Below are 25,781 nucleotides of genomic sequence, written 5' to 3'. Positions count from 1 at the left end.
GGAGCGAACAAAATCAAAGGTGGAAGAGACCCTGCGATATATTGGCAGAGGCCACACATGAAGGGTTCACAATTCGAGTTCATCCCACAAGGATTAGAATGCAATAGAGATGTCACCAGGAGGCGACATGGTGCAGCGGATCGTGGTGGAATAGTTCGTGGCAATGTGATACACACAATCTAGTCCCGTGAGGGACTAGATCATATGGAGGTATGATCGGGAGCTACTGGAACCTCCACTTCGGTGAACAACACGATGACAAGAAGGGCTATGGATTCAAGGAGTGAAGGCCATGGTACCGCAGATGCGGGTCTTCCGTGCGTGCATCGAATTTTGCATCGGATGAAGACCTTGGTCATCAGCATATGGGGGCTGTGTTCCACCAAGGGAAAAGTTCAAATGCAAGTACTAGTGAGTCCCATGGGAGGGACTTGATCATACAGAGCTATGATCAAAGCAGTTGGAGAGTTGGACTGCTCCAGAGCTTATATTCGCTTAAGGGAGCCCAACAAGTCAGAGGACAAGGTCGAGTAAGCGAACGTTGCTACTAAGAAAGCTAAGGAGAATAGAATCGGTGCAAACCCTGCGATGGCATAGGCCATGCATGAGAGTTGTAGTCTGTCTTTCCATCGACCAAAGGGAGCTGCTTGGAGAACATAGAGGTGTTGAAGCAGGGGGTCGAAAGGGGCGAGGAAGCGACGATGAGTCCAAAGGGACTTAGCTACCTAAAATCAAGCATCAGTTAGAATGGAGGTGGACTCGGAGGAGTGTCATAGAGACATATCTACTGATTGTGACAAAAAGAGATGCAGATGCGAGGCGATGGATAGTAGGGCCATAGGCATGGTAGCGTCATGGTACCGTAGAGGCGGGACTTCCGTGAAAATCATTGATCCCTTGCTCTCATGGAAGGAGAGCGCTTAGTCATGAAAGGGGCCGAGGAGGTGGAGCATGCAGAGGTAAACTCCAAGTACCGAGACAAGGCTGAAGGGAAGAGGCCAAGGAACTTCGTAAGACTGGTGTCAACGAGCTTCTCATCAAGATAGCCAAAAGTGAAGGACTTCGGGTCAGGCAAGAGTGCATGACCAAGGAACGAAGTAGGTAGTATACGGTGTTGTACCTTTACTACTCAGTGGAGTAGGCGGTAGGGTTGATGGAGAAGACGGTACAATCCCAAAGGCGACCAAACCTATGAGAGAATTACTCCAAGTTGGGGTAAAAACTTCCTGCATTCTAGAAGTTCGATGGCATTGAGAAGGTGAATCATAGTAACTTACTCAACACAAGGAGTGCAAATACTTTAAGTGCTTCAGAAGTGTGAGCAAAGAGCAGGCGAAGGCCAGTAACCAGCTCGATGCATGGAGTACAACCTCGAGGAGGCGGGCGAAGTCAAGTAACCTTTGCCTTCTCAACTCTTAAGAGAATGGGTGAAACCGAGTACCCCAATTCTCTTATCTATCCAGCAGAGAAGCTCTACATATGTTCAAAGACCCTTCGAATATAATGGAAGACAATAGTTGTTAAATCCTCACCAACGGTGATCAGTGTTACTAAGAGTAGATTATCCGCTTCATTTCCCAACGAAATGCTAATCGAAAGCGGAAGTGATGCGAACCTACTTGGATGTGACAACTAAGTGAAAGAAGAGTCAATGAGCAAATTTTGTGGGGGAAGGACCCAAAACTTCAGAAGTTTGCGAGACGATGCTTGTTAAAGCTCCAACAAGCATCTACCCAGTTCATGCAGCATGAGGCATTTAAGAGACTGGCGCAGTAAGGATGGTCTTTTCCTTCATCTGGAGGATCCGTAGGAACTAACAGGGATCAACACAACACAGCCAACCCCACACTAGAGTCAGAGTCATTGGCGAGTTGAAGCAGCATGGCGGATCAAAGGTTCGACTACTCAAAAATAGCAATGGAGAGCAGCTGGGAGCCAAGAGGCACATTATAGCTGGAGTAGAAGATTGAAGACTCACAAAGGCAAGGAGTTGCAGTGTTGACAAAGGCTTCGATGAGGACATCGAAGGAATAAGTGGGGGAGAATGTCATGGACAAACTTTGAAACAGGATGTTTGATGTAATGCTTATGTATGTCCGTGTCTTTTGGTATGTTCATGCTTTGTACAGCATGTAGAGGGACGGTCGAAGGCTTAATAGTTCCATTTTCGTTAGGTTGGTGGCCGCTTTAGACTTGTAAATAAAGGTCGTGTCATGTGGACACATGTGAGAGATTTTCGGTCTGTAATGGACCATTTTTACCCTTTGTTGTGCAACTGTTCAGAGCTTGTAAAGTCTGTTTGTAATTTGCATTGTCTATGAAGTGTTTTCAGAAATGTTTGCTTGTGGATCCCGAGTGAGGCGTTTTCTCTATCCTGTTCTCTCTTTTGTGGGTCCTAAGGGACCATAGGAGGCTTCGGGGAGGCTAACCTTTGCAGATGAACACGCAAGGGTGCCGCACGACTTAGGCAAAACCAGCTAAGTCCGTGACAAAGTTGCTGTTCAAAAGCTACAGAAAAGCTTCATCTATTGCTTGAGAAAAGAGGTTGAATACATGACTATTTATAGGGTTTCTAAACCCCAACTCCTAATAGGACTCCCACTCAAGACTCCTACTTCTAACCAACTCCTAATTGGATTCCTACTTAAGACTCCTATTCCTTTACAACTCCTAATGCTTCTCTAAGAAACAACCTCCTAACCCTATCCGGCCTCTTTAACTCTTTAATAGGGGTCGACTAGGTAGGTTTTACATGAATTCCCCTCTCAATTAGGACTCTCCTAGTTAGAGCCCTAACAAGGGAGAGGAGAATTGTCGAATCTCGGATTTTGATGATGAAACCAATTGATAAGTGTTTATGATTTAATCAACATTTTGAGTGACACATGATACTTCGATTAGGATGAGATAATTAGAGCAGGAAAAATCATGTTGTGTTAGAGAAAAAACATGTTAGAAGATTGACATCGAGTTGGAGGATTATGTTATCTTCGCAAGAGAGAATGATGCGTCGAAGAATCGAATGAAGTGTCAAGGGATCAATGACATGCCGAACAACATGATTAATGCTTAGTATTAATTGTCTAGAACGAAGTGTGTTTTACATGTGCAGGATTAACTACGATAGCAAGGCATAAAGCAAAATGAAGTCTCGGAGTCAAGGACGCGATTTCATTGGGAGTTCGAGAGTTCGTCGAAAGTCCGGACGTTCATCGGAAGTTTTGTCGAAACCAACCGAGAAATCTCAGAGCTTGCTAGAGAAGCTCGTCAAAACTCACCAAGAAGATTGTTGTGAAGTCCAGGAGCTTACCGAGAGTCCGCCGGAACATTGCCGAGAGATCGTCGAAAGTTCACCAAAAGATCGTTGGAAGCTTGCCGGAAGAAACCAGAGTTATCTTGCTTAGATTATGTCTTAGGAATATTAGTTAGCACATAATTAGAGTTGGGATTGAGAGATAATCCCATCAACTCTATTAGGGACCAACTAGGCCCAAAGATGGACTGGTTTGGACCGGATTCAAGGCCCAACTAGGGTGCTGAAATCCCGGCCGACAGTGGCACCGCTTGGGGAACATCACACCAGGATTCCTGGGCGGTGGTACCACCGGCTATAGTGCTGCCAGCGATGGTATCACCCATGTTCGGCGGCGGTATCGCCCAGTACCGGATCTTTCGACGGTAGTACCACCCAGGAACGACGGTGGTACCGCGAGTACCAAAGAAACTTGGGATGAGACCTTTTTAGGCTCCAAGTTTGAATCAACTTGAATCCTATAAATACCCCTCTCATCCCTGGTTAATATACACAAGCATAGAGAGTTTAAAAAGGGAAAAACGCTATAGAAATCTCTTGTGAGAATCCTTCTCAAGTTCTAAGTGTTAGTAAAGTTTGAGAGATGAGTAAGTGCTTGTAAAGTTAGACTCCTACTGTGAAAAAGAGAAGAGGGGTGTAAGAAGGAGGTTGATCTTTGCCGACATCGATCCTAATAATTGGTATCAGAGCCTCATTTTCTAATTTGGTTTAACACCCAAATAAGAATGGCTCTTTTCGACTTTCAAGAGGGTCACTCTCTTATTCGTCCTCCCTTTTTCAATTGAATGAACTACACATATTGGAAAACTCGAATGAGAGTTTTATTGCTTTCTTTGGATTTGAACTTATGGAACATTGTTGAATCCGGTTTTAAAAGGTCTTCTCTTCCAATGAAAGATTAGAATGATTTGGAGAAGAAAATCTTTTCTGTAAATGCTAGAGCTATGAACGCTCTATTTTGCGCTTTAAATAAAACTGAGTTTAATCAAATTTCTATGTGTGAAATAGCTTTTGACATATGGCACACTCTCGAAATCATACACGAAGGTACTAATAGAGTAAAAGATTCGAAGATTAATTTTTTAATGCATGATTTTGAGTTGTTTCGTATGAAACTAAAAGAGACTATTGGAGATATATACACCCGTTTTACAGATGTCGTCAATAGTCTAAAAGGACTTGGTAAAAGTTTTTTGGATTTTGAACTCAATAATAAGATCTTAAGATCACTTTCTAAAACTTGAGAATCGAAAGTAACGGCTATATAAGAAATAAAAGATTTAAATATTTTTTTGCTTGAAGAACTTATCGGTTCATTGATGACATATGAAATGTTGCACAATGCATATGATGAACAAAACCACCTTCCGAAGAACAAGAAGGATTTGGTACTTAGAACAATTGAAGACCACTCGAGCATAAGCTCAAGTGATGGTGAACTTGAACTCACTAAGAAATTTAAAAAGTTAATGAAATAAAAATTAAAGAACAAAAGGAACATAACTATTTGCTTTGAACGTAAGAAGAAGAACATAAATTGGGATGAATCGAGCTCCTCCGAAGACGAGGAGAAAATCAACAAAGGCGCGGTGGCAAACTACGTCTTAACGGCTTTCGACAATGAGGTAATAAAAATACCCTTAATTTATTTCAAAATTACATAATACTTTTCATGATTTATTTTTAATTTAGTTTAGAATTAATTTTCTTAAAAATTACATGTTTAATAATAAAAATATAAAAATTAGGAATCATGTATCATTCTAGTAATTTTAAAAATAATTATGAAAATTATATGTTTATGATAAACAAAATGATTTTGATTAAAAATGTCTTATGAAATCATGTTTCATGATATCATTCCTAATAAATTTATTTTTTGAAATTATGCATGAAGATTTTTGTGATTTATGAATTATCGATCTTTGCCGTAATGAAAGTTCATTTTCGTTTTTAAATGTTGATGTATATTTTTGGCATAAATGAAAAAGGTATGCTTCTATGAAATAAATCACATGAATTGAAATAACTAAAAAGAGAAAAACATTTTTCTTGAAAATTTCTCTATCTTATCAATTTTTCACTAAGAGATTAATAAATTTGTTTACATCATTTTGAATCTTATGAAAATGATTTTGATGAGTTGAATTTGAATGAGACTTATCTTGATTTTTTAAGATTTATAACTTGAGATTTCTTATGCATGAATCAAGATATTATATCATTTGATCTCCTATGTTTCTTTTTGCTATTTATAAAAAGAAGAGATTTGATAAAATAAATCATGTCTTTTGTAATTCAAGAGGTCTTATCTTTCATGGCATGATGTCTTTGTATTTATGGCTTGTATGTCCAGAAATAATTGAAATATTTTATATTATTTTATTCCCCCCTTTTTCTTTCTTGTTTACAATGATAAAATGGGGAGAAGTTTTGATCATGCATGGTAGGATGTAATTTGACAAAATTAATACCATCATGATTTGAAATGCTATGATTTGTTACCAAAATGATGTATCATGAATGCTTGAATATCATATATGATATGCCCATAGTGATTAATTTATTTGTTTAATGCATGAAGTAAGGATCCAAATGTAAAGTTTTCGAATTGTGCATGTTTTAATTTAAAATTAGGATGATGCACAAACATATTGAAAAAGGATTAATATTTTACCTTTGTCATAATCTGAAAATTGATATAAATGGTCTTCCCTTCTTTTTGACAATGATAAAGGGAGAGATAAAAGATGTTAGCTTGCACAATTCAAGAAGAAAGCAAAAACTGCACTTCTTAAAAGAGAAGAAAGAACTTGCTTCTTGAACATCTCAAATTGTTAGCTTCCATGTTGTAAAATAATGTAACATTTTGTTAGCTTGTGTTTTTGCAAAGGAAGCAAAAATAATCGCACTTCTCAAAAGAGACGAAATTACTATCTTGAACATCACCGAGAATTGTTAGCTTGAAATCTCAAGAAGATGCAAAAATATGCTATCTTGCATATGGCAAAGAAAAGCAAATTTGCAAACTTGCACAACCCTAAATTATTGCTAGCTTATATGTTGCAAAACTTGCTTTCTTTTTCAAACACTTGCTAGCTCGAACATTACAAAACAAACATGTTGAGCTTACAAATTGTATGATAATAAAACTTGATATTATGTTTTTCATGCAGTGATTTGAACTTATATCTCAAACACTTAATAGTTTGAACTTCTCCTTTTTGTTAATAACAAAGGGGGAGAAGTATGATCATGTTATATATGATAACGTATTGCATATATTCATGATGAAATTAGCAACGACTTGAATTCAACCTGAATTTAAGGTTCTATTTATATGACATATTGATAGGGGGAGTTTGTTTAAACTCCGGAAATTAAGGTTAACTCCGTCATTAATTGGTTATCATCATTAAAAAGGGGAAGATTATTGAATCTTGGATTTTGATGATGAAGCCAATTGATAAGTGTTTATGATTTAATCTACATTTTAAGTGATGCGAGATACTTCGATCAGGATGAGACAATTAAAACAGGAAGAATCATGTTGTGTCAGAGGAAAACATGTCAGAAGATTAGATGTCGGGCCGAAGGATCGGTCGATATATCGACGGAAGACTTCAGGCCATGGATTCGGGCATCAGGTCAAGAAGAGTGGATATTGCGCCAAGGATATCAGAGTTACGGAGTCAACTGGCTGATTGGGCAATAGGCCGCAAGAGAGGATGATACGCGGAAGAATCGGACGAAGCGTCGAGGGACCAATGACATGCTGGACAACATAATTAATGCTTAGTATTAATTATCTAGATCAAAGTGTGTTTTAGATGTGCAGGACTAATTACGATAGCAAGGCATGAAGCAAATGAAGTTTCGGAGTCAATGACGTGATTTTGTTGGGAGTTCGAGAGTTTATCGGAAGTTCAAACGGTCGTCGGAAATTCTATCGGAACCAACCGAGAAGTCTCGAAGCTTGCTAGAGAAGCTTGTCCGAATTTGCCAAGAAGATCGTCATGAAGTCTAGGTGCTTGCCGGGAGTCCGCCAGAACATTGCCAAGAGATCGTCGGAAGTTCGCCGAAAGATCGCCAAAAGCTCGCCAGAAGAAACCAGACTTATCTTGCTTTAATTATGTCTTAGGAATCGTAGTTAGCACATAATTAGAGTTGGGATTATGAGGTAATCCCATCAACTTTGTTAGGGGCCAATTGGGCTCGAAGATGGACTGGTTTGGGCCGGATTCAAGGCCAAACCAGGGTGCTGAAATCCTAGCCGACGGTTGCATCACCTGGGGAACATCACCCCAGGATTCCTGGGCGGTGGTACCACCTAGGTTGGGTGGTGGTACCGTCAGCAGTAGTGGTGTCAACGGTGGTACCGCCCCTATTCGACAGTGGTATCGCCCAGTATTAGATCTTGCGATGGTAGTACCGCCCAGGAACGACGGTGGTACCACTAGTACCTAGGAAACCTGGGATGAGATTCCCCAGGTGGTGCCACCGCTAGCCAGGATTTCAACACCCTAGTTAGGCCTCGAATCTAGCCCAAACCAGTCAATTTTCGGGTCCAATTGGCCCCTAATAGAGTTGATGGGATTAAATAGGTTTGCAGTAAAGATAAATTGCTCAAAGATAAATTGCTCAAAGAAATGCAAACCAGATTTTAGAGTGGTTCAGCCGTTGTGACCTACATCCACTTTGCCGATTCCTCTTCTGTCGAGGCCACCAGCATTCACTATCGATCTTTCTTCAATAGGCGAAGACCAACCACCTTTTACATCCCTCTTCTCCTTTTATCAGGTTTAGGAGATAACCCTTACAAGCACTCACACTCCTCTCTAAATAGAATTCTAAGTTTAAGCTAGATGAGGGATTTCTCAAGTGATTTCTATAGCATTTCTTCACTTTTAAACTCTTTGTACTTGTATATGTTAATCAGGGATGAGAGGGGTATTTATAGGCTTCAAGTTGATTCAAACTTCGAGCCTAAAAAGGTCTCATCCCAGGTTTCCTGGGTACTGGCGATACCACCACCGTTCCTGGGTGGTACTACCACCGTAAGACCCGGTACTAGGCGATACCACTACCGAATAGGGGTGGTACCACTATTGGCAGAACTACTATCGGTGGTACCACCGCCCAAGAATCCTGGGGTGATGTTCCCCAGGCAGTGCAACCGCCGGCCTTAGCAGTGCCACCGCCGGCTAGGATTTTAGCACCCTAGTTGGGCCTTCAATTTGACTCAAACCAGTCCATCTTCAGGGCCAATTGGTCCCTAACATAGTTGATGGGATTACCTCTTAATCTTAACTATAATTATGTGCTAATTATAATTCTTAAGATATAATCTAAGCAAGATAAGTCTGATTTCTTCTGGCGAGCTTCCGGTGTTCTTCTGGCGAACTTCCGACGATCTCTCGGCAATGTTCCAACGGACTCCCGGCAAGCTCCTGGACTTCATGATGATCTTCTTGGCGAGTTCCGACGAGCTTCTCTAGCAAGCTCCGAGACTTCTCGGCTAGTTCCGACAGAACTTCCGACGAACGTCCAAACTTCCGACGAACTCTCGAACTCTCAATGAAGTCGCATCCTTGACTCTGGGACTTCATTTTGCTTCATGCCTTGCTATCGTAGTTAATCCTGCACATGTAAAACACACTTCGATCTAGATAATTAATACTAAGTATTAATCATGTTGTCCGTCATGTCATTGGTCCCTCGACGCTTTGTCCGATTCTTCGACACATCGTCCTCTCTTATGGCCTATTACCCAATCGGCTAGTTGACCTCCGCAACTCTGATATCCTTCGTGCAATATCCGCTCTTCTTGGCCCAATGTCCAAATTTGCGGCCTAAAGCCTTCTACCGATACGTCGACCGATTCTCCGGCCCGATGTCCAATCTTCTAACATGTTTATCTCCGGCTCAACATAATTCTTTATGCTTTAATTGTCTTATCCTGATCGAAGCATCCTGCGTCACTCAAAATGTAGATCAAATCATAAATACTTATCAATTGGTTTCATCATCAAAATATGAGATTCAACAATCTCCCCTTTTTTGATGATGACAACCAATCGATGACAGAGTTAATCTTAACTCCCGGAGTTTAAACAAACTCCCCCTATCAATATGCCATATTGATTGAAACTCTTGGATTCAAAAATCCAAGCAACATGTTATCATAAACTTATGCATAACATGTCATCATATTTCTCTCTCTTTGTCATCAACAACAAAAAGAAGTCCTACTATCAAGTGTTTGAGATATAAATTCAAATCATTGCATGAAAACATAATATCAAGTTTTATCATCATGCAATTTGTAAGCTAGAGAATTTAGCAAGTGTTACATCATATTTAGAACATTTAAGCTATCAAGCTATAGATATGCAAGGTAGTAAGATAGCACGTTCTACATCATACAAGCTAGCAAAAAAGTTTATAATATTTTAAAACATGCACTCTAGCAATTTTGAGATGTTCAAGAAAGCAACTCTTGCTTCTTGCAATATAAGTTTTGCTAGATGTGTAAGTTATTTTTTGCTTCTTGAGATAGGCAAAATAGCACTTCTTTGCTTCTCTTTTGAGATGAGCAAGCTAGTATGTTTTTGCACTCTTCTTGAATTGTGCAAGCTAGTAAATTTGCTTTCTAGCAAGTTTTGCTCCCCCTTTGTCATTGTCAAAAAGAAGATAAGAATATAATTTTGTATCTCTTTATCCCTTTACATCAATTTCTAAATCATGACAAAGGTAAGTATCAATCTTATTTGTGCATCATTATATTTTCAAATTAAAACATACACAATTTCAAAGCTTTACATTTGTATCCTTACTTCATGCATTATACAAATAAATTAATCACTATGGGCATATCATACATGATATTCAAGCATTCATAATACATCATTTTGGTAACAAATCATAGCATTTCAAATCATGATGGTATTAATTTTGTCAAATTACATCCTACCATGCATGATCAAAACTTCTCCCCATTTTATCATTGTAAATAAGAAAGAAGGGAAGAACATAATGGCATAAAATATTTCAATCATTTCAAGGCATATATGTCATAAATACAAAGAGATCATGTCATGAAAGATAAGACCACTTAAATACAAAAAGACATGATTTATTTCAATAAATCTCTTTTTATAAGTGGATAAAAGAAACATAGAAGATCTTGATTCCTGCATAAGAAATTTCAAGTTATAAATTTTGAAAAATCAAGATAAAGTTTATTTAAATGTAAAGTATAAAATCAAGATCATTTTCAAGATATTCACAAAAGTGATACAAATAGATTCATTAATCTCCCCTTTTTTTAAAAAAAACTTGTTAAAGAAATCTTTCAATGAGAACCCTATCATCTTTTTAGTTGTTTCAATTCATGTGATTTATTTCATTTTGGCCAAGTAAATACATGCATCAACATTTAAAACCGAAAAGGCCACTTTCATTACCATGAAAGTAGATAATCCATAAATCTCAAGAATCATCATGCATAATTTTGAAAAATAAACTCATTAAGCATGATTTCAAATTTTCATTATTTCATCAAGCATGATTTCATAAAGAATTTTCAATTAAATACGAAGATCATCAAGATACACATTATCACTTTATCACATCATTAAAACATCTAGCATGATTTAAGTCTAACATTTTGTTCCTTTATCATATGTAATTTTCATGATTATTTTCAAAATTACTAGCAAGATAAACATGATTCCTAATTTTTTATATTTTTATAACATTATTAAACATGTAATTTTCAAGAAAAATAATTTTTCTAAACTGGATAAAAAAAAAGAAATACATCATGAAAAGCATCATGTAATTTCGAAATAAATTAAGAGAGTTTTGATTACCTCATCATTGAAAGCCGTTAAGGCATAGTTTACCATCTCGTCTTTGTTGGGTTGCTCCTCGTCTTCGGATGCACTTGTTTTATCCCAATTTTTATTCTTCTTAAGTTTTTTTTTATTTTTTGATTATTGTTTCATGAACTTTTTAAATTTTATGAGTAGTTCAAGTTCACCATCACTTGAGCTTATGCTCGAGTGGTCTTCAATTGTTCGATGTCCAAAATCCTTCCTATTCTTTAGAAGGTGATTCTTAAGTTCTTCACGTGCATTGTACGTCATTTCATATATGATTAATGAACCAATTAGTTCTTCAATCGAAAAATGGTTCAAGTTCTTTGATTCTTGTATTGTCGTTATTTTTGAATCCCAATTTTTTGAAAGCGATCGTAAAATCTTTTTAACGAGTTCAAAATCTGAAAAACTTCTATCAAGTGCTTTTAAACCATTGACGACATCCATAAAATGGGTGTACATGTCTCCAATGGTTTCACTTAGTTTCATATGAAATAGTTTAAAATTGTGTATTAAAAAATTAACTTTAGAATCTTTTATACTATTCGTGCCTTCGTGTGTGATTTCGAGAGTGTATCATATATCGAAAGTTGTTTCGGACATAGAAATTCGATTAAACTCCATCTTATCTAAGGCACAAAATAAGGCATTCATAGCCTTTGCATTTAAAGAAAATGTCTTCTTCTCCAAATCATTCCAATCTTTCATTGGAAGAGAAGACCTTTTAAAACCGGATTCATGTTCCATAAGTTCAAATCCAAAGAAAGCAAGAAAACTTTCATTCAAATTTTCCAATATATGTAGTTCATCCCATTGAAAAAGGGAGGACGAATGAGAGAGTAACCCTTTTGAAAGCCGAAAAGAGTCATTCTTATTTAGTTGTTAAACCAAATTAGAAAACGAGGCTCTAATACCAATTGTTAGGATCGGGGTCAGTACTAAGAGGGGGGGGAGGAATTAGTGCAGTAGTAAAATAACATCGATTTAAAAACTTCATTTGAATTAAATCTGATTCCGACGAAAGATAGCTTGAAAGCCTATGCGAGCATATATGAAGTGAATGCAGTAGGCAAGTAAAGATTCAGTTTGCAATTTAAAGTAAATAGCAAAATAGAGAATGCAAACCAAATTTTAGAGTGGTTCGGTCATCATAACCTACATCCACTTCGCTGATTCCTCTTCCGTCGAGGCCACTAGCATCCACTATCGATCTTTCTTTAATAGGCAAATATCAACCTCCTTCTTACACCCCTCTTCTCCTTTTCACAGGTTTAGGAGTCAACCTTTACAAGCACTCACTCCTCTCTCAAACTTTTCTAACACTTAGAACTTGAGGAGGATTCTCACAAGAGATTTCTATAGTATTTTTCACTTTTTAAATTCTCTATGCTTGTGTATGTTAACCAAGGATGAGAGGGATATTTATAGGCTTTAAGTTGATTCAAACTTGGAGCTTAAAAAGGTCTCATCCCATATTTCCTAGGTACTGGCGGTACCACTGCCGTTCCTGGGTGGTACTACCATCGCAAGATCCAATACTAGGCAGTACCACTACTGACAGCACTGTTGCCGGCGGTACCACTACCCAGGAATCCTAGGGTAATGTTCCCCAGGCGATGGCACCGCTGATACCAAGGTATGATCATGTTATGCATGATGACGTATTGCATATATTCATGATGAAATTTATAATGACTTGAATTCAACTTGAATTTAAAGTTCTATCAATATGGTATATTGATAGGAAGAGTTTGTTTAAACTCCGGGGGTTAAGGTTAACTCCGTCATTAATTGGTTGTCATCATCAAAAAGGGAGAGATTATTGAATCTCGGATTTTAATGATGAAACCAATTGATAAGTGTTTATGATTTAATTTACGTTTTGAGTGACATAGGATGCTTCAATCAGGATGAGATAATTAAAGCAGGAAGAATCATGTTGTGCCAGAGGAAAACATGTCAAAAGATTGGACATCCGGCCGGAGGATCGACAGAAGGCTTCAGGCCATGGATTCGGGCATCGGGCCAAGAAGAGTAGATATTGTGCCAAGGATATCAGAGTAGTAGAGTCAATCAGTCGATTGGGCAATAGGCCGCAAGAAAGGACGATGCACCGAAGAATTGGATGAAGCGTCGAGGGACCAATGACATACCGAACAATATGATTAATGCTTAGTATTAAATGTCTAGATCAAAGTATGTTTTACATGTGCAAGATTAACTATGATAGCAAGGCATGAAGCAAAATGAAGTCCCGGAGTCAAGGACGTGATTTCATTGGGAGTTCGAGAGTTCATCGGAAGTCCAAACGTTCGTTGGAAGTTCTGTCGGAACCAGCCGAGAAGTCTTAGAGCTTGCTAGAAAAGCTCGTCAAAACTTACCAAGAAGATCGTCATGAAGTCCAGGAGCTTGTCGGGAGTCCACCGGAACATTGCCGAGAGATCGTCGGAAGTTCGCCGAAAGATCGTCAGAAGCTCACCAGAAGAGATCGGAATTATCTTGCTTAGATTATATCTTAGGAATCATAGTTAGCACATAATTAAAGTTGGGATTGGGAGGTAATCTCATCAACTCTGTTAGTGGTCAATTGGGCCTGAAGATGGACTGGTTTGGGCCGGATTTAAGGCCCAACTAAGGTGCTGAAATCCTGGCCGACGGTGGCACCGCTTAGGGAACATCACCCCAAGATTCCTAGGTAGTGGTACTGCCTAGGCTAGATAGTGGTACCACTAGCAATAGTGTTGCCAACGGTAGTACCACCCTTGTTCGGTAGTGGTACCGCCCAGTACCGGATCTTGTGGTGGTAGTACCGCCCAAGAACGACGGTGGTACCACTAGTACCCAGGAAACCTGGGATAAGACCTTTTTAGGCTCCAAGTTTGAATCAACTTGAAGCATATAAATATCCCTTTCGTCCTTGATTAATATATACAAGCACAAAGAGTTTAAAAAGGGAAAAGCACTATAGAAATCTCTTGCGAGAATCCTTCTCAAGTTCTAAGTGTTAGAAAAGTTTGAGAGAAGAGTAAGTGCTTGTAAAGGTTGTCTCCTAAACCTATAAAAAGGAGAAGAGGGGTGTAAGATGGAGGTTAATCTTCGCCTATTAAAAGAAAATCGATAGTGGATGCCGGTGGCCTCGGCGAAAGAGGAATCGGCGAAGTGGATGTAGGTCACAACGACCGAACCACTATAAAATTGGCATGTTCTCTGGTTGTCATTTACTTCCTGTCATTTACATACTGCAATGAATCTTTACTTGCCTACTGCATTCACTTCATAAATGTACGCTTTCAAGTTAAGTTTCCAAAATCGATTTTCAACGTAAACAGATTTTATCGTACGAAAGATTTTGAAGACGTGATTTTACCGCTGCACTAACTCACCCCCCCCCCTAGTACCGACCCCGATCCTAACAAAAATATGAGGTGGCAAATAAGAAGCCTTAGCCTATAGCCCTTTAGTTCTCTTTTATTTATAGAGGCCCTCTATCAACTTAACCCTAATGAATCATGCCCTATTGGATATTAGATCTTCATCCAACTACCCAAGCCTCTTAGATTAGTGGATCTCTATCCAATAATCTCTTAGTAGCTCATATTGGATCCAATAATTCAAGGACTTATTAGATATCCAATAATTCATGGGCTTATTGGATATCCAATAAGATAGGAGCTCTAGTATACATCTCACATCCGAAGCTCTACTCGTCGTAACACCTACCATATGTATGACCCTCTATGCCCAATATCAAGCTGACCATGAGGCCTACCTGTTAGAACTCCTTCTAACTCAGTAAATTATTATCTTCATAATAATTCACTCGGCTCATCGACTATGGACGTACTAGGCTACTACACTGTAGTCTCGAGACGATATAGGAGAATCCAATCCTTTGGATCTATCTATCCTCAATTATCATGTACGTATAGTTTCTCATCCATCTAATATCCCAGAGACCATATACTGATAGTGCTATCAGGCATATTTGGTTTCTCCTCGAGTCTCGCTCTAATCAGATTCTCCCGGAGAACTCTTTCCCTCTCAATTCAAATAACCTTGGCCAATAATTTATTTGAGCAAGAACACATTAGATATTCCTCTTATGATATCGAGAGAAGATGATCCTCTATCGATATTCCATAGCCCTTGTAACGTTGGTTGTCATTCTCGATAATCAGTTGTACTAAATTTGAAACTTCCAAACCTATAAGTTTAGTATCAAAGAGTAGAGTACGCATATAGGACATCCTTAGTGTCTCAAATCAAAAAACTAAGTACATCATTATGATGACAGAATTGCTGTTTGATAATGAGGTATTATTAACCATCCAACATTCCATGAGCAGATCAATCGGTGGACTCATTCTCCAATGAGCACCTACATGGTAGCCCTAGTGTCTCCACACGAGCACTTGTGAGACTAGTCACCTCCATCATATAGATAGGTATACAACACATCTGTCTGTTTGATTATCTCGATGTCCCTCTCGAGTAACCTATAACCAAGATTATTTGATGTCAGTGTTTAAAGGTAAATCAATCACATTATCATGATCTCAGCACGATTCGATTCCTATTATACAGATCCATGGATATCATAATATACTTATATATTAAATAATATAAAATAATAAAATATCAAAATAATAATAAGCAAAAAGACTATATATCATGTCACATGTGTCATCACTCATATTATTAGCTTATAGGGCACCTATGGTTAGCAATCTCCCACTTGACCTAAAGTCAATCATTTATGTATCTGATCTCCAACAGACCTTTGTGATGCTCATGAGCAATATGAGACAATGACTTTGTCAATGGATCTGCAATGTTATCTTCGGATGAAATCCCTTTTCACTACTACATCTCCTCAGGCCACACTCTCTCTAATAAGTTGGAACATCTTCAGAATACTTTTGATGAAACCCGAGTTTCCTCGTTTGAGTAATCGTCCCGTAATTGTCACAATATAATAGAGTCGGCTCCTCATTGCTCGGCATAACTCCTTTCTTACCTTGATCATAACAATATACTCTTTTTTTATGATCAAATCAGCACTAATATTTTACTTAAAACTCTTCAAGATACTATAGATTCGGATGAAAACCCCCTCTTATATCACCCCAAGCTCAACCCGTCTTCCTCAGTATCTCATAGTACACCACCATCACTTATTCTGCAAACTAGCCGGCTAGCACGTAGTATGGCATCCACTAACATCCAGTAGTTGACACTCGAGGAGGAGGCAGGCACGTGTGCCTTACAGCTAGGGAGCACCTATGTCCTCCCCTTCACCCTTGAGGCCGCTATCAAGCTGCGGCTACTCGACATCATCGTGGCCGGTCCGGGCGCCATGTTGAGCCAGGTTGACATCGCTGCCCAGCTGTCGACCGAGAACCCGCAGGCGGCCACCATGGTGGACCGAATGCTCCGCTTGCTCGCCACCAACAGTGTCATCAGCTGCACCATCCAAAACATAGCCGATCGCTGCCCATCGAGGAAGTACGTACAAATCCCTATGAAGGCTGCCTACGTGATGTTGCTGTTTGATTACATGAGTTCTGATCCATGGTTCAGCAAGGTGTTCAACGAATGACGGTTCACACCAACAAGAATCTACTCCGTGTCTACAGTGGCTTCAACGACATGGAGGTGCTTGTCGATGTCAACGGCATTGATGGCACATCCCTCCAAATGATCACCTCCAAGCACCCGCACATCAAGGGCATCAATTATAACCTCCCTCATATTATCTCCGGTGCTCAACCCATGCCAGGTCTGCCAGGAACATATTCTTTGACCATAAACAGCAACCTAGCTAGCAAGAAGTATTATCTTATACGTTCATGGCATGGTTTGGTCGCAGGAGTTGAGCACATCAGCAGAGACATGTTTGAGGCTATTCCGAGCAGAGATCCTCATGTCTTCTAATCACTGGACGCCCCACACTCATTGACATTATAAACTGGAAAGTATAATGCAATCTTTTTTACTCCTTTTCTTGATCTTCTTATATTATTAATAATTATATGATTCAATAAAAAATAATTAATCATTAATAACTAATACATGTGTGAATTAGTACTTTCATAAAAAAAATATCGATTTAAAAATTTCATTCGATAAAATCTGTATTGGCAAATGTTTAACCTTATAAAACATGTAAGAGTAGTAGACAATTAAATCAATAAATAATAACAATAACAGAAAGAAAGTACATATCAAGTTTATAGTGATTTAGTCGTTGCGATCTATGTCCACTCCTGATTCCTCTTCTGTCAAGGCCATTGACATTCATTAACAATCTTCTTTCAATGGACGAAGACTAACTATCCTCTTACAACTCTTTCTCCTTTTCACGGGCTTAGGATAGAACCTTTACACATCTCTCTTTTATACTAGACCTTACTCCTCAATTAGAAGAACTTTTGAGACTTTATAATTCAAAGAGTTCACAACTTTTTTCTCAATGATTCTTTCTTCCTTTTTTTTTTTACTCTTTTCCTTAATTATCCATGCAGGAATTTGTGAGGTATTTATATACCCCAAATAGCTTCAAAAATTAGAGTCAAAACTTAAATTCTTGGGTTTTTGTGGTACTGGTGGTTCCACTACCTATTAGTTTGACGCTGGACAGTACCACCGCCTAACACAATGACAATGAGCGATACCACCGCCTAGTCTAGGTGGTACTATTAAAATCAAGTAGGCACTAAAAGGGGGGGGGGGGGGTGAATTAGTGTAGTGAAAAAATTACGTTGGGTTGAAAATCTTCGCACGATAAAAATCTAATTCTAATGAAAACCATTTCGTTTTTCTTGAATGAGTAGAGAAGTGAAGTGTAAGTAAGGATTCAGTTTGCCATAAAGGTAAATAGCAAGAAGTAAGTGCAAACCATATTTTTATAGTGGTTTGATCGTCGTAACCTATATCCACTTTTGATTTCTCTTCCATCGAGGCCACCAGCATCCATTAACAGTCTTCCTTCAATAGGTGAAGACCAACTACCTTCTTACACCTCTATTCTCCTTTTGACAGGCTCAGGAGAGAACCTTTACACCCCCCACAATCTCCTCTTTTAGACTTTACTAATACTTAAGAGTTTGAGAGGAGTTCATACAAGATTACAACAGCATTTTCTTTCTTTTTTCACTCTCAATTCTTATATATGTTAACCAGGGATGAGAGAGGTATTTATAGGCCTCAAATAGATTCAAACTTGAAATCTAAAAGTGTCACATCCTTGATTTTCGATACCATCGCCTATAGCACTAACACTACCTGCAACACTAACACTAGGCGGTACCATCGCCCAATCTAGTGGTATCACTGCTTGGCACCATACCACTGGGCGATAGCATTGTCTAGTCTGACGATACCATCGCCTAACATAGTCTTGGAGATTGTGTCATGACAGTTCTACCTGTTGGGTCACTATTTGGGCCTTTCACTTGGCCCAACACAACCTAAACTTGAGCCCAATTAGACTCTAATTGAGTTGGCCCAATTCCAACCCAATTACGCCTAAAACCTACTTCGATCTAGGTAATTATTACAAAGCTAAATCAAATATTGTTCGGCTTGTCATTGGTTCATCGACGCCTCGTTTGATTCTTCGGCATATCGTGCTCTCTTGTGGCCTATTGCCCAATCGGCAAGTTATCCTTCGCAACTCTGATTTTCTTGGCATAATTTCTGCTCTTCTTAGTCCGATGCCCAATCCCATGGCCTGAGGCCTTCTGTTGATATGTCGATTGATCCTCAGGCTCGACGTCCAATCTTCTGACATGTTTCACTCTGGCCCAACATGATTCTTTCTGCTTTAATTGTCTTTCCCTGATCGAAGCTTCCTGTATCACTCAAAACGCATATCAGATAAACACTATCAATTGGTTTCATCATCAAAATCTGAGATTTAACAATCTCCTCCTTTTTGATGATGACAACTAATTGATGATAAAATTAACCTTAACTCCCCTTATCAATATGCCATATTGATAAACCTTGAATTCAAATTGAATTCAATTCAAGGCAAATTTAATCATGAATCCAAGCAATATTTCATGATAAAATCATGCATAATCAAAATTTTAATACATCATTCTATGGATGATTATTATCATAACTTCTCCCCTTTTGTCATCAACAAATAGGAGAAGTGCATCTAGCAAGTTTTTGATATATAGTTTCAAATCATTACATTATTAACATAATCTCAAGTTTTATCATCATGCAAGCTAATAATTTTCTTTCTTCTCTTTTTAGAAGTACAATTTTTTGCTTCCTTGGCAAAGCGAAAGCTAGCAAAATTTTACATCATTTTACAATTTGTAAGCTAGCAATAATTTTGAGTTATGTAAGTTTACAAATTTAGCTTTTTTTTTAGATATGCAAGATAACACTTTTGCTTCTCTTGAGATTGCAAGCTAGCAATTCTTGGTGATGTTCAAGATAACAAGTTCTTTCTTCTCTTTTCAAAAGTGTAAACTAGCAAGTTCTTTGCTTCCGTTTGAAATGTGCAAGCTAATAATTTTTCTCCCCCTTTATCATTGACAAAAGGAAGGGAAGGATACAATAGTGCAAAATATTTTAATCATTACAAGGCATACAAGCCATAAATATAAAAAAATCATGTCATGAAGGATTAAGTCATGAATACTAAAGGACATGATTTATTTTGACAAATCTCCCAAAAAGAAACATGGGAGCTCAAAAACAAGATCTTAATTGATAGAAAAATCTTATGTATCAAATATAGAGAAATCAAGATCATGATTTGGATAAAAAAATAAATCTTAACCTATAAAGTTTTCTTGTAAGAAATACCAAGTCACCATCATTATCACATTGGGCATGATACTAAATCAATAAATTTTTAAATCAATATTACTTGGGTATACATGATATCAAAACATGGTTTCAAGTTTTCAATATATAACATGCATAATTTCAAACCATTGCATTTCATCCTTGCTTTATTCATGATACCAATCAATCATCACTATGGGCATATCATAAATGATACTAAAGCATTCATAATGTCAAACATTAAATCAATATTTTTTAAGCATTTATCACTTCATGATTGTTGGTATCAAACATTCATCATTTATTTTCTCCCCCTTTATTATAGGCAAAAAGAGGGGAATAGCACAAAGGTATAAATATTCAAGTCATCACATGGAAGATATTAAGAAAAATTTGATGATGAGATATACTTCATGAATACAAGGAATTATACAAAAAAAAATCATATCATGAAAGATGAGATTATGTGAATACCAAAAGACATGATTCATTTTGACAAATCTCCTCTTAAATAATCAAAAGGAAACCTTAGGAGATCAAATAATAAAAGATCTTCAAAAGAAATTTTAAGTCATGAATTCTGAAAAAGATATTCTGTTTAGTAAATTGTAAAAAAAAACATAGGAGAAAAATATTTCAATTCATGCATAAGAAATATTATGATTCATATAGAAAATCTTCTCTTTAGTAAATGGTAAAAAAAAACATAGAAGAACAAATAAGAGATATTGATTCATATAAATGGTAAGAAGAAAGTTCATGCTTCGATTGGAAAAATCTCATTTCGATTCAAATCATCAAATCATCAAAATCTTTTTCATAGTCTAAGAGATACATACAAATACATTCATCAATCTCATTTTTTTTAAACTCGATAAGATAGGGATTGAGAAATTTTTAAGAAAAATATTTTCCTCCTTATTTTTTGTTTGATTTATTTCTTGTAAGCATACCCAAGTCTTTTATGCTAAATCAAAATATACATCATCGTTTAAGATCGAAAAATAAATTTCATCATCAAAATCATCATGACCAAAAATATAATATATTAAACATAAGGCTTCTTTAAACAAAAGATTTGATTTATCATTTTAATTCTAATGATAATACTGTTTCATTTTATGTGATTGATTTCATATAAGTATATTCAAGTTTTTCATATGAAAATCATCCATCTTGTTTAAAACCGAAAAGCAATATAAAATCATAAAGATACACATAATTATTTAGAATTAATCTTATTTGATGTACAAGTATTATTACAAAACATGTAATTATCATGATATATATATATATATATATATATATATATATATATATATATATATATATATATATATATATATATATATATATATATATATATATATATATATATATATATATATATTCAAAACTACAGGCGGCCACCACGGTGGACCGAATACTCCGCTTGCTCGCCACTAACAGAGTCGTCAGCTGCAGCACCGTCCACACAGGGACAGATGGCCACCCTTTGAGGAGGTACGGCGCGGCTCCCATCTGCAAAGTACGTGACAAAGAACGAAGACGGTGTGTCACTGGCTGATATGGCATTGGTGCATCAGGATAAGGTCTTCGTGGATGCATGGTAATTTAGAAGGCGAAGCATAGAGTTGAGACCATTAATTCTTCATATATTTTCTTCTTTCATTTGCCGAGCGAAAATACTGAGAAGGATTGATGGCAGGTACTATCTAAAGGATTCCGTTTTGGAGGTAGTCGTCCCTCTGAACTCCGCCTACGGGATGCCGGTGTTCGATTACATAGGCACAGATCCACGGTTCAACAAGGTGTTCAACGCTGGCATGAGGGGCCTCTTCTGCGTCATCGTCATCAATCTGCTCCGCGTCTACGGTGGTTTCGATGATGTGGAGATACTCGTAGATGTCGGTGGCAACGACGGTGCCATCCTCCAGATGATTACCTCCAGGCACACACACATCAAGGGCATCAACTACGACCTGCCCCATGTCATCTCCGGTACCAAGCCCCTGCCAGGTCTCCACTTTCTTCCATCATAAAAAGCAACCTGCCTATAAAGAAAAGAAGAATTATTATTGTATCGCTTTCTAAACAGCAACCTGCCTATAAAGAAAAAGAAGAATTATTATTGTATCGTTATATATTTGGGCTTACGTTGATGGCATGCCATGGTTTCTTTGCAGGTGTTAAACACGTCCACGGAAACATGTTCAAAACTGTTCCAAGCGGAGACGCGGTGTTCTTGAAGGTCAGGACTTCTCATCCTTTCTGGCTTAATATCCGATAGGCTGACCTTGCTCTTTGTTTTCTTTTTCTATTTTTCTTAATATTTCGAGTAGCTACATGCATCGGTGAAGCCAAAAAAAAAAGGTACAACTCATATGATAACAAAAAGCCCTCTTCATAATCTAACAACGCTATAACACGGACTAAGGGTCAAAAGTCAAAAAGAACAAAGAATGGTTGACAAAGTTGGGGCCAACCATCTAAATCACAAATTATCCAAAATGATCTCAAATTATATGTCTTCCGTCCCAAGCCATAAATTCCAATCGTTTCATTCTTGTCCTATGAGAAACTAAAAAAAAAAAAGAACCATTAGTCACGAACAAATATTGTCATTAAGTCTTGAAAAATTATCACTAAAAGAATTAGTGATAGAATCAGCACAGAATTAGATTGGCATGAGTGATCGTTCATCAGGGTCTATTTCAAAATGATTAGGGATTTCAGTGCAAATCCCGCTAAAAGAAGAACTCAACCTTGACTGTACAATTAAATCGTGTTTTTGATATGTGTTGAGAGAGCTAAACTTGAGCAAGTTCAAAACTTGCAGTGGATTCTTCATGACTGGAGCGACGAACACTGTATGAAAATATTGAAAAACTGTTGGAAAGCGTTGCCACAACATGGAAAGATAATTGTGGTAGAACATGTGCTTCCAGCAGTCCCAGAGCCGACTGCAAATGCTCAAGCTGTCTTTCAATTGGATCTTGCCATGATGGTTTACTGCGTTGGTGGGAAAGAGAGGACTGAGAAGGAGTTCAAGGCCTTGGCAACGGAAGCCGGGTTCCCCGGGTTCAAAGCTTCTCATGTGTTTGCGGACACTTGGGTCATGGAATTCATCAAGTAGATGATTGTTACGGCTTGTTGCCGGTTGCTGGAAGTCACAGAAATAATTTTACTGTATCTGATACTAAATATGAAGGATCCATCGTATTAGTGTGTGTTCATCCATCGACTCATGGTCTGCTTTGTTCGAATGAATTCATCTAAGTGTGACTGTGTACCCACAAAAGATTTGACTCTTGCCACCATCAGACAGACTGCTATCCAGCTACGACATTGATGAGTAGGTAAGAGGTCCAAGAAACGGACAAAGAGGTGCAGATAATAAAACTTGGGCAATTTATACAAAATAAAAGCCCCTACTAATATGCTTTTCCTGGGTGAAATATCTGAATTCGGAATTTACCAAAATAATGCGTGTGGGAAGTTCAGAGGCTCGATCTCTATTAAAAGAATTCGATAAAGGAGTTAGGTACGGAAGTTGACTGAGCACCCAATCCATAGCTCCTTCGTCAATAGAATAACCATAGCTGTTTTTGAGTAAAAAGAGTGTAGCGGCAAAAAGCAGGACTGCCCAAAAGGATGCGTCGGGGTTACTGTAAAACTGAATCTTGAAACACGTAATTTAGTCCCATGGGTATGGTTTGGTTCGTTGGGTCCTTTCTTATTATTGCTGCTAGTGCTCTTATATCTGTACCTATGAGTTGACTTCGAACTTAGAAGGGGAAATCGGACACTGTGCTAGATCGTACCAATGAGTTGAAGAACAACCAGAGACTCCAGGAAGTGAGACTACGAGCGGGGAATAGCAGACTGCAGCTAAGAAGCAAGGATGCCAGGGTTAGCCCCGGCTCCATTCTAATAGGTGATATTTAAAGCCTTATTTCTTAGTTGTTTTCTTATTCGCATTGGTTGTTGCCTTAGAAGCTGTAGTTCGACTCTATTACTGCATACAATATATCTCATCAATAGAAGAATTACAGAAGTCAAAGAATCAGATAAAGGATAGTATGGTTGAAGCAAACACAAGTAAGGCCGGGAAAGCAGCCATATGAACAAGGCTCTAACTCACAAGCAAGAAGTAAGGAGTGTTGAAGCCATTAGTACGGTTTGGGTATGAAAGTAGTAAGTCCTATTTCTTTGCTTTAGTTGAAGTCAGCAGTTAAAGTCGAGTATATGCCTAGAGGTAAGTAAGTCCCATTCTACGAATCAGTAGCTCAGCCTGTTTGCCAGCGGCTAAAGCACGAGAAGTACGAGTTTTGTTTTGATGGCAAGGGGATAGAAGCTACGTTATAATGTTCTGTTATAATGGTATAGTAAAGCAAGGTTCCGTGGTAGTGTATAAGTACAAGTGGAACAAGTACAAGTAGAACAATTAAACAAGCGAGTAAGAATGTCAAGAAAGGAGTGTAATCCTACAACTTATAGGTTGAGACAAGAGAAAGAGGCAATGAGGATTGAAGCTAAGCAGTACAAGTATTAGACTAAACCAAGAACGTAGGTATGTAAGGCAGGAGTTGAAAGGACAAAGTACGAGAATGATACTACTAATAAATCATAAGAGGGGCCCGCAAGAACTTTAGGCATGAGTTTAAGAGTAAGAGCTAAGGACAGGGTAGTAAGTTTGAAGCTATAACATAGGAGTTTCAGGCTGCGGATGTTGGATCAGGAGTCTAAGAGCGAGGGGAGTAAGCAGTAGCGGTTTGGAAACAAGAGATACGGAACGCAACTAAGCAGTAAGACTTGGACTACCGAATAGGATTCCTTACTTTCACTTTTCTTCTTGTGCTAGTAGAGTTGAACTATTCGCGAGTTGGAGTCTACCATTATTGTTAGAGTTAGTCTCAGAAAATTTACCATAAGATAATTTTGGTAACACAACAAAGACAATAAAGTAAAAAGATAAAAGCGACAAGAAACTAGATTTACGTGGTTCGGTCAATTAACTTTGACCTACATTCACGGACAAAAGAGGAGCAAATCACTACTATGAAAATAGACTATTACAAATGCCTTACGAAGATGTTCCTATGTTATAAAACACCCGAAAATACTAAACAAGAAAAACCCAAACTATTAGTCCAAACTATTTAACTGAGTGTGGACTTAAACCAAAGTAAATACTTAGGTTTTCTTGTGGTGCATCTGATTTCAAAACCCAGGCCCTTATTTATAGTTCCAGTAGGAGATAACAAGCCTAATTTTCCCAATGTGGGACTATGAGACTTGCCAAACTAACAAATCTCCACCTTGGCATGTCCCAACAAAACTTGCTCCACCTTCTTCGTAACAGCCCCAACGGGCAATCACCAATAATGAACACAACCAAGTCCAAGCACTGCTTGAACTTGTAAACCGGAAGAGGCTTCGTAAACATATCAGCTGGATTGTCCTTCGTATGAATTTTTTGAACAAGGACTTTTCCCTCAGCAATGATATCTCATTTGCATCCAACAATTTTCTTACCCGAAGGCGGCTTCACAAGATCCCAAGTTCTATTCCGATGGAGAGACTCAATTTCTTCATTCATCGCAATCAACCACTTAGCGAAATTATCACAAGAAACTGCATCTGAGTAGGAAGTAGGCTCACCAACTTCACTTATCTCTTATGCAATAGACAAAGCATATGTAACCAAATTTGCATATCTTTGTGGTGGTCGAATATCTCTCCGTGGTCTATCCTTGGCTATGGAATATTGC

General features: G+C 38.0%; 2 protein-coding genes across 2 annotated transcripts; both read left to right on the top strand.

The window, feature by feature from the left end:
- Positions 1-16,552: 16,552 nt before the first annotated feature.
- On the top strand, positions 16,553-17,130 carry LOC135594103 (flavone O-methyltransferase 1-like). Its single transcript, XM_065084522.1, has 2 exons — positions 16,553-16,732; positions 16,777-17,130. Exons 1-2 carry the CDS (start codon positions 16,553-16,555, stop codon positions 17,128-17,130), a joined length of 534 nt encoding a protein of 177 aa, XP_064940594.1.
- Positions 17,131-21,496: 4,366 nt separating this feature from the next.
- On the top strand, positions 21,497-23,243 carry LOC135594328 (caffeic acid 3-O-methyltransferase-like). Its single transcript, XM_065084723.1, has 4 exons — positions 21,497-21,616; positions 21,716-22,026; positions 22,194-22,258; positions 22,847-23,243. Exons 1-4 carry the CDS (start codon positions 21,576-21,578, stop codon positions 23,141-23,143), a joined length of 714 nt encoding a protein of 237 aa, XP_064940795.1. The 5' UTR covers positions 21,497-21,575; the 3' UTR covers positions 23,144-23,243.
- The last annotated feature ends 2,538 nt before the right edge of the window (positions 23,244-25,781 follow it).

This window comes from Musa acuminata, chromosome BXJ1-9 (genome assembly GCF_036884655.1).
Source record: "Musa acuminata AAA Group cultivar baxijiao chromosome BXJ1-9, Cavendish_Baxijiao_AAA, whole genome shotgun sequence".
In the NCBI taxonomy this organism is placed as follows: Eukaryota; Viridiplantae; Streptophyta; class Magnoliopsida; order Zingiberales; family Musaceae; genus Musa; species Musa acuminata.
Note: the sequence above shows the minus strand (reverse complement) of the source record. Positions and strands in the feature narration are given on the sequence as shown.

Coding starts and splice junctions, on each gene's coding strand:
- LOC135594328 (XM_065084723.1), top strand. CDS start 21,576: ATGGCATTGGTGCATCAGGATAAGGTCTTCGTGGATGCATG. Junction 22,027..22,193: donor CGGTACCAAGCCCCTGCCAG/GTCTCCACTTTC, acceptor GTTTCTTTGCAG/GTGTTAAACACGTCCACGGA. Junction 22,259..22,846: donor GAGACGCGGTGTTCTTGAAG/GTCAGGACTTCT, acceptor CAAAACTTGCAG/TGGATTCTTCATGACTGGAG.
- LOC135594103 (XM_065084522.1), top strand. CDS start 16,553: ATGTTGAGCCAGGTTGACATCGCTGCCCAGCTGTCGACCGAGAACCCG. Junction 16,733..16,776: donor TCCCTATGAAGGCTGCCTAC/GTGATGTTGCTG, acceptor TCCATGGTTCAG/CAAGGTGTTCAACGAATGAC.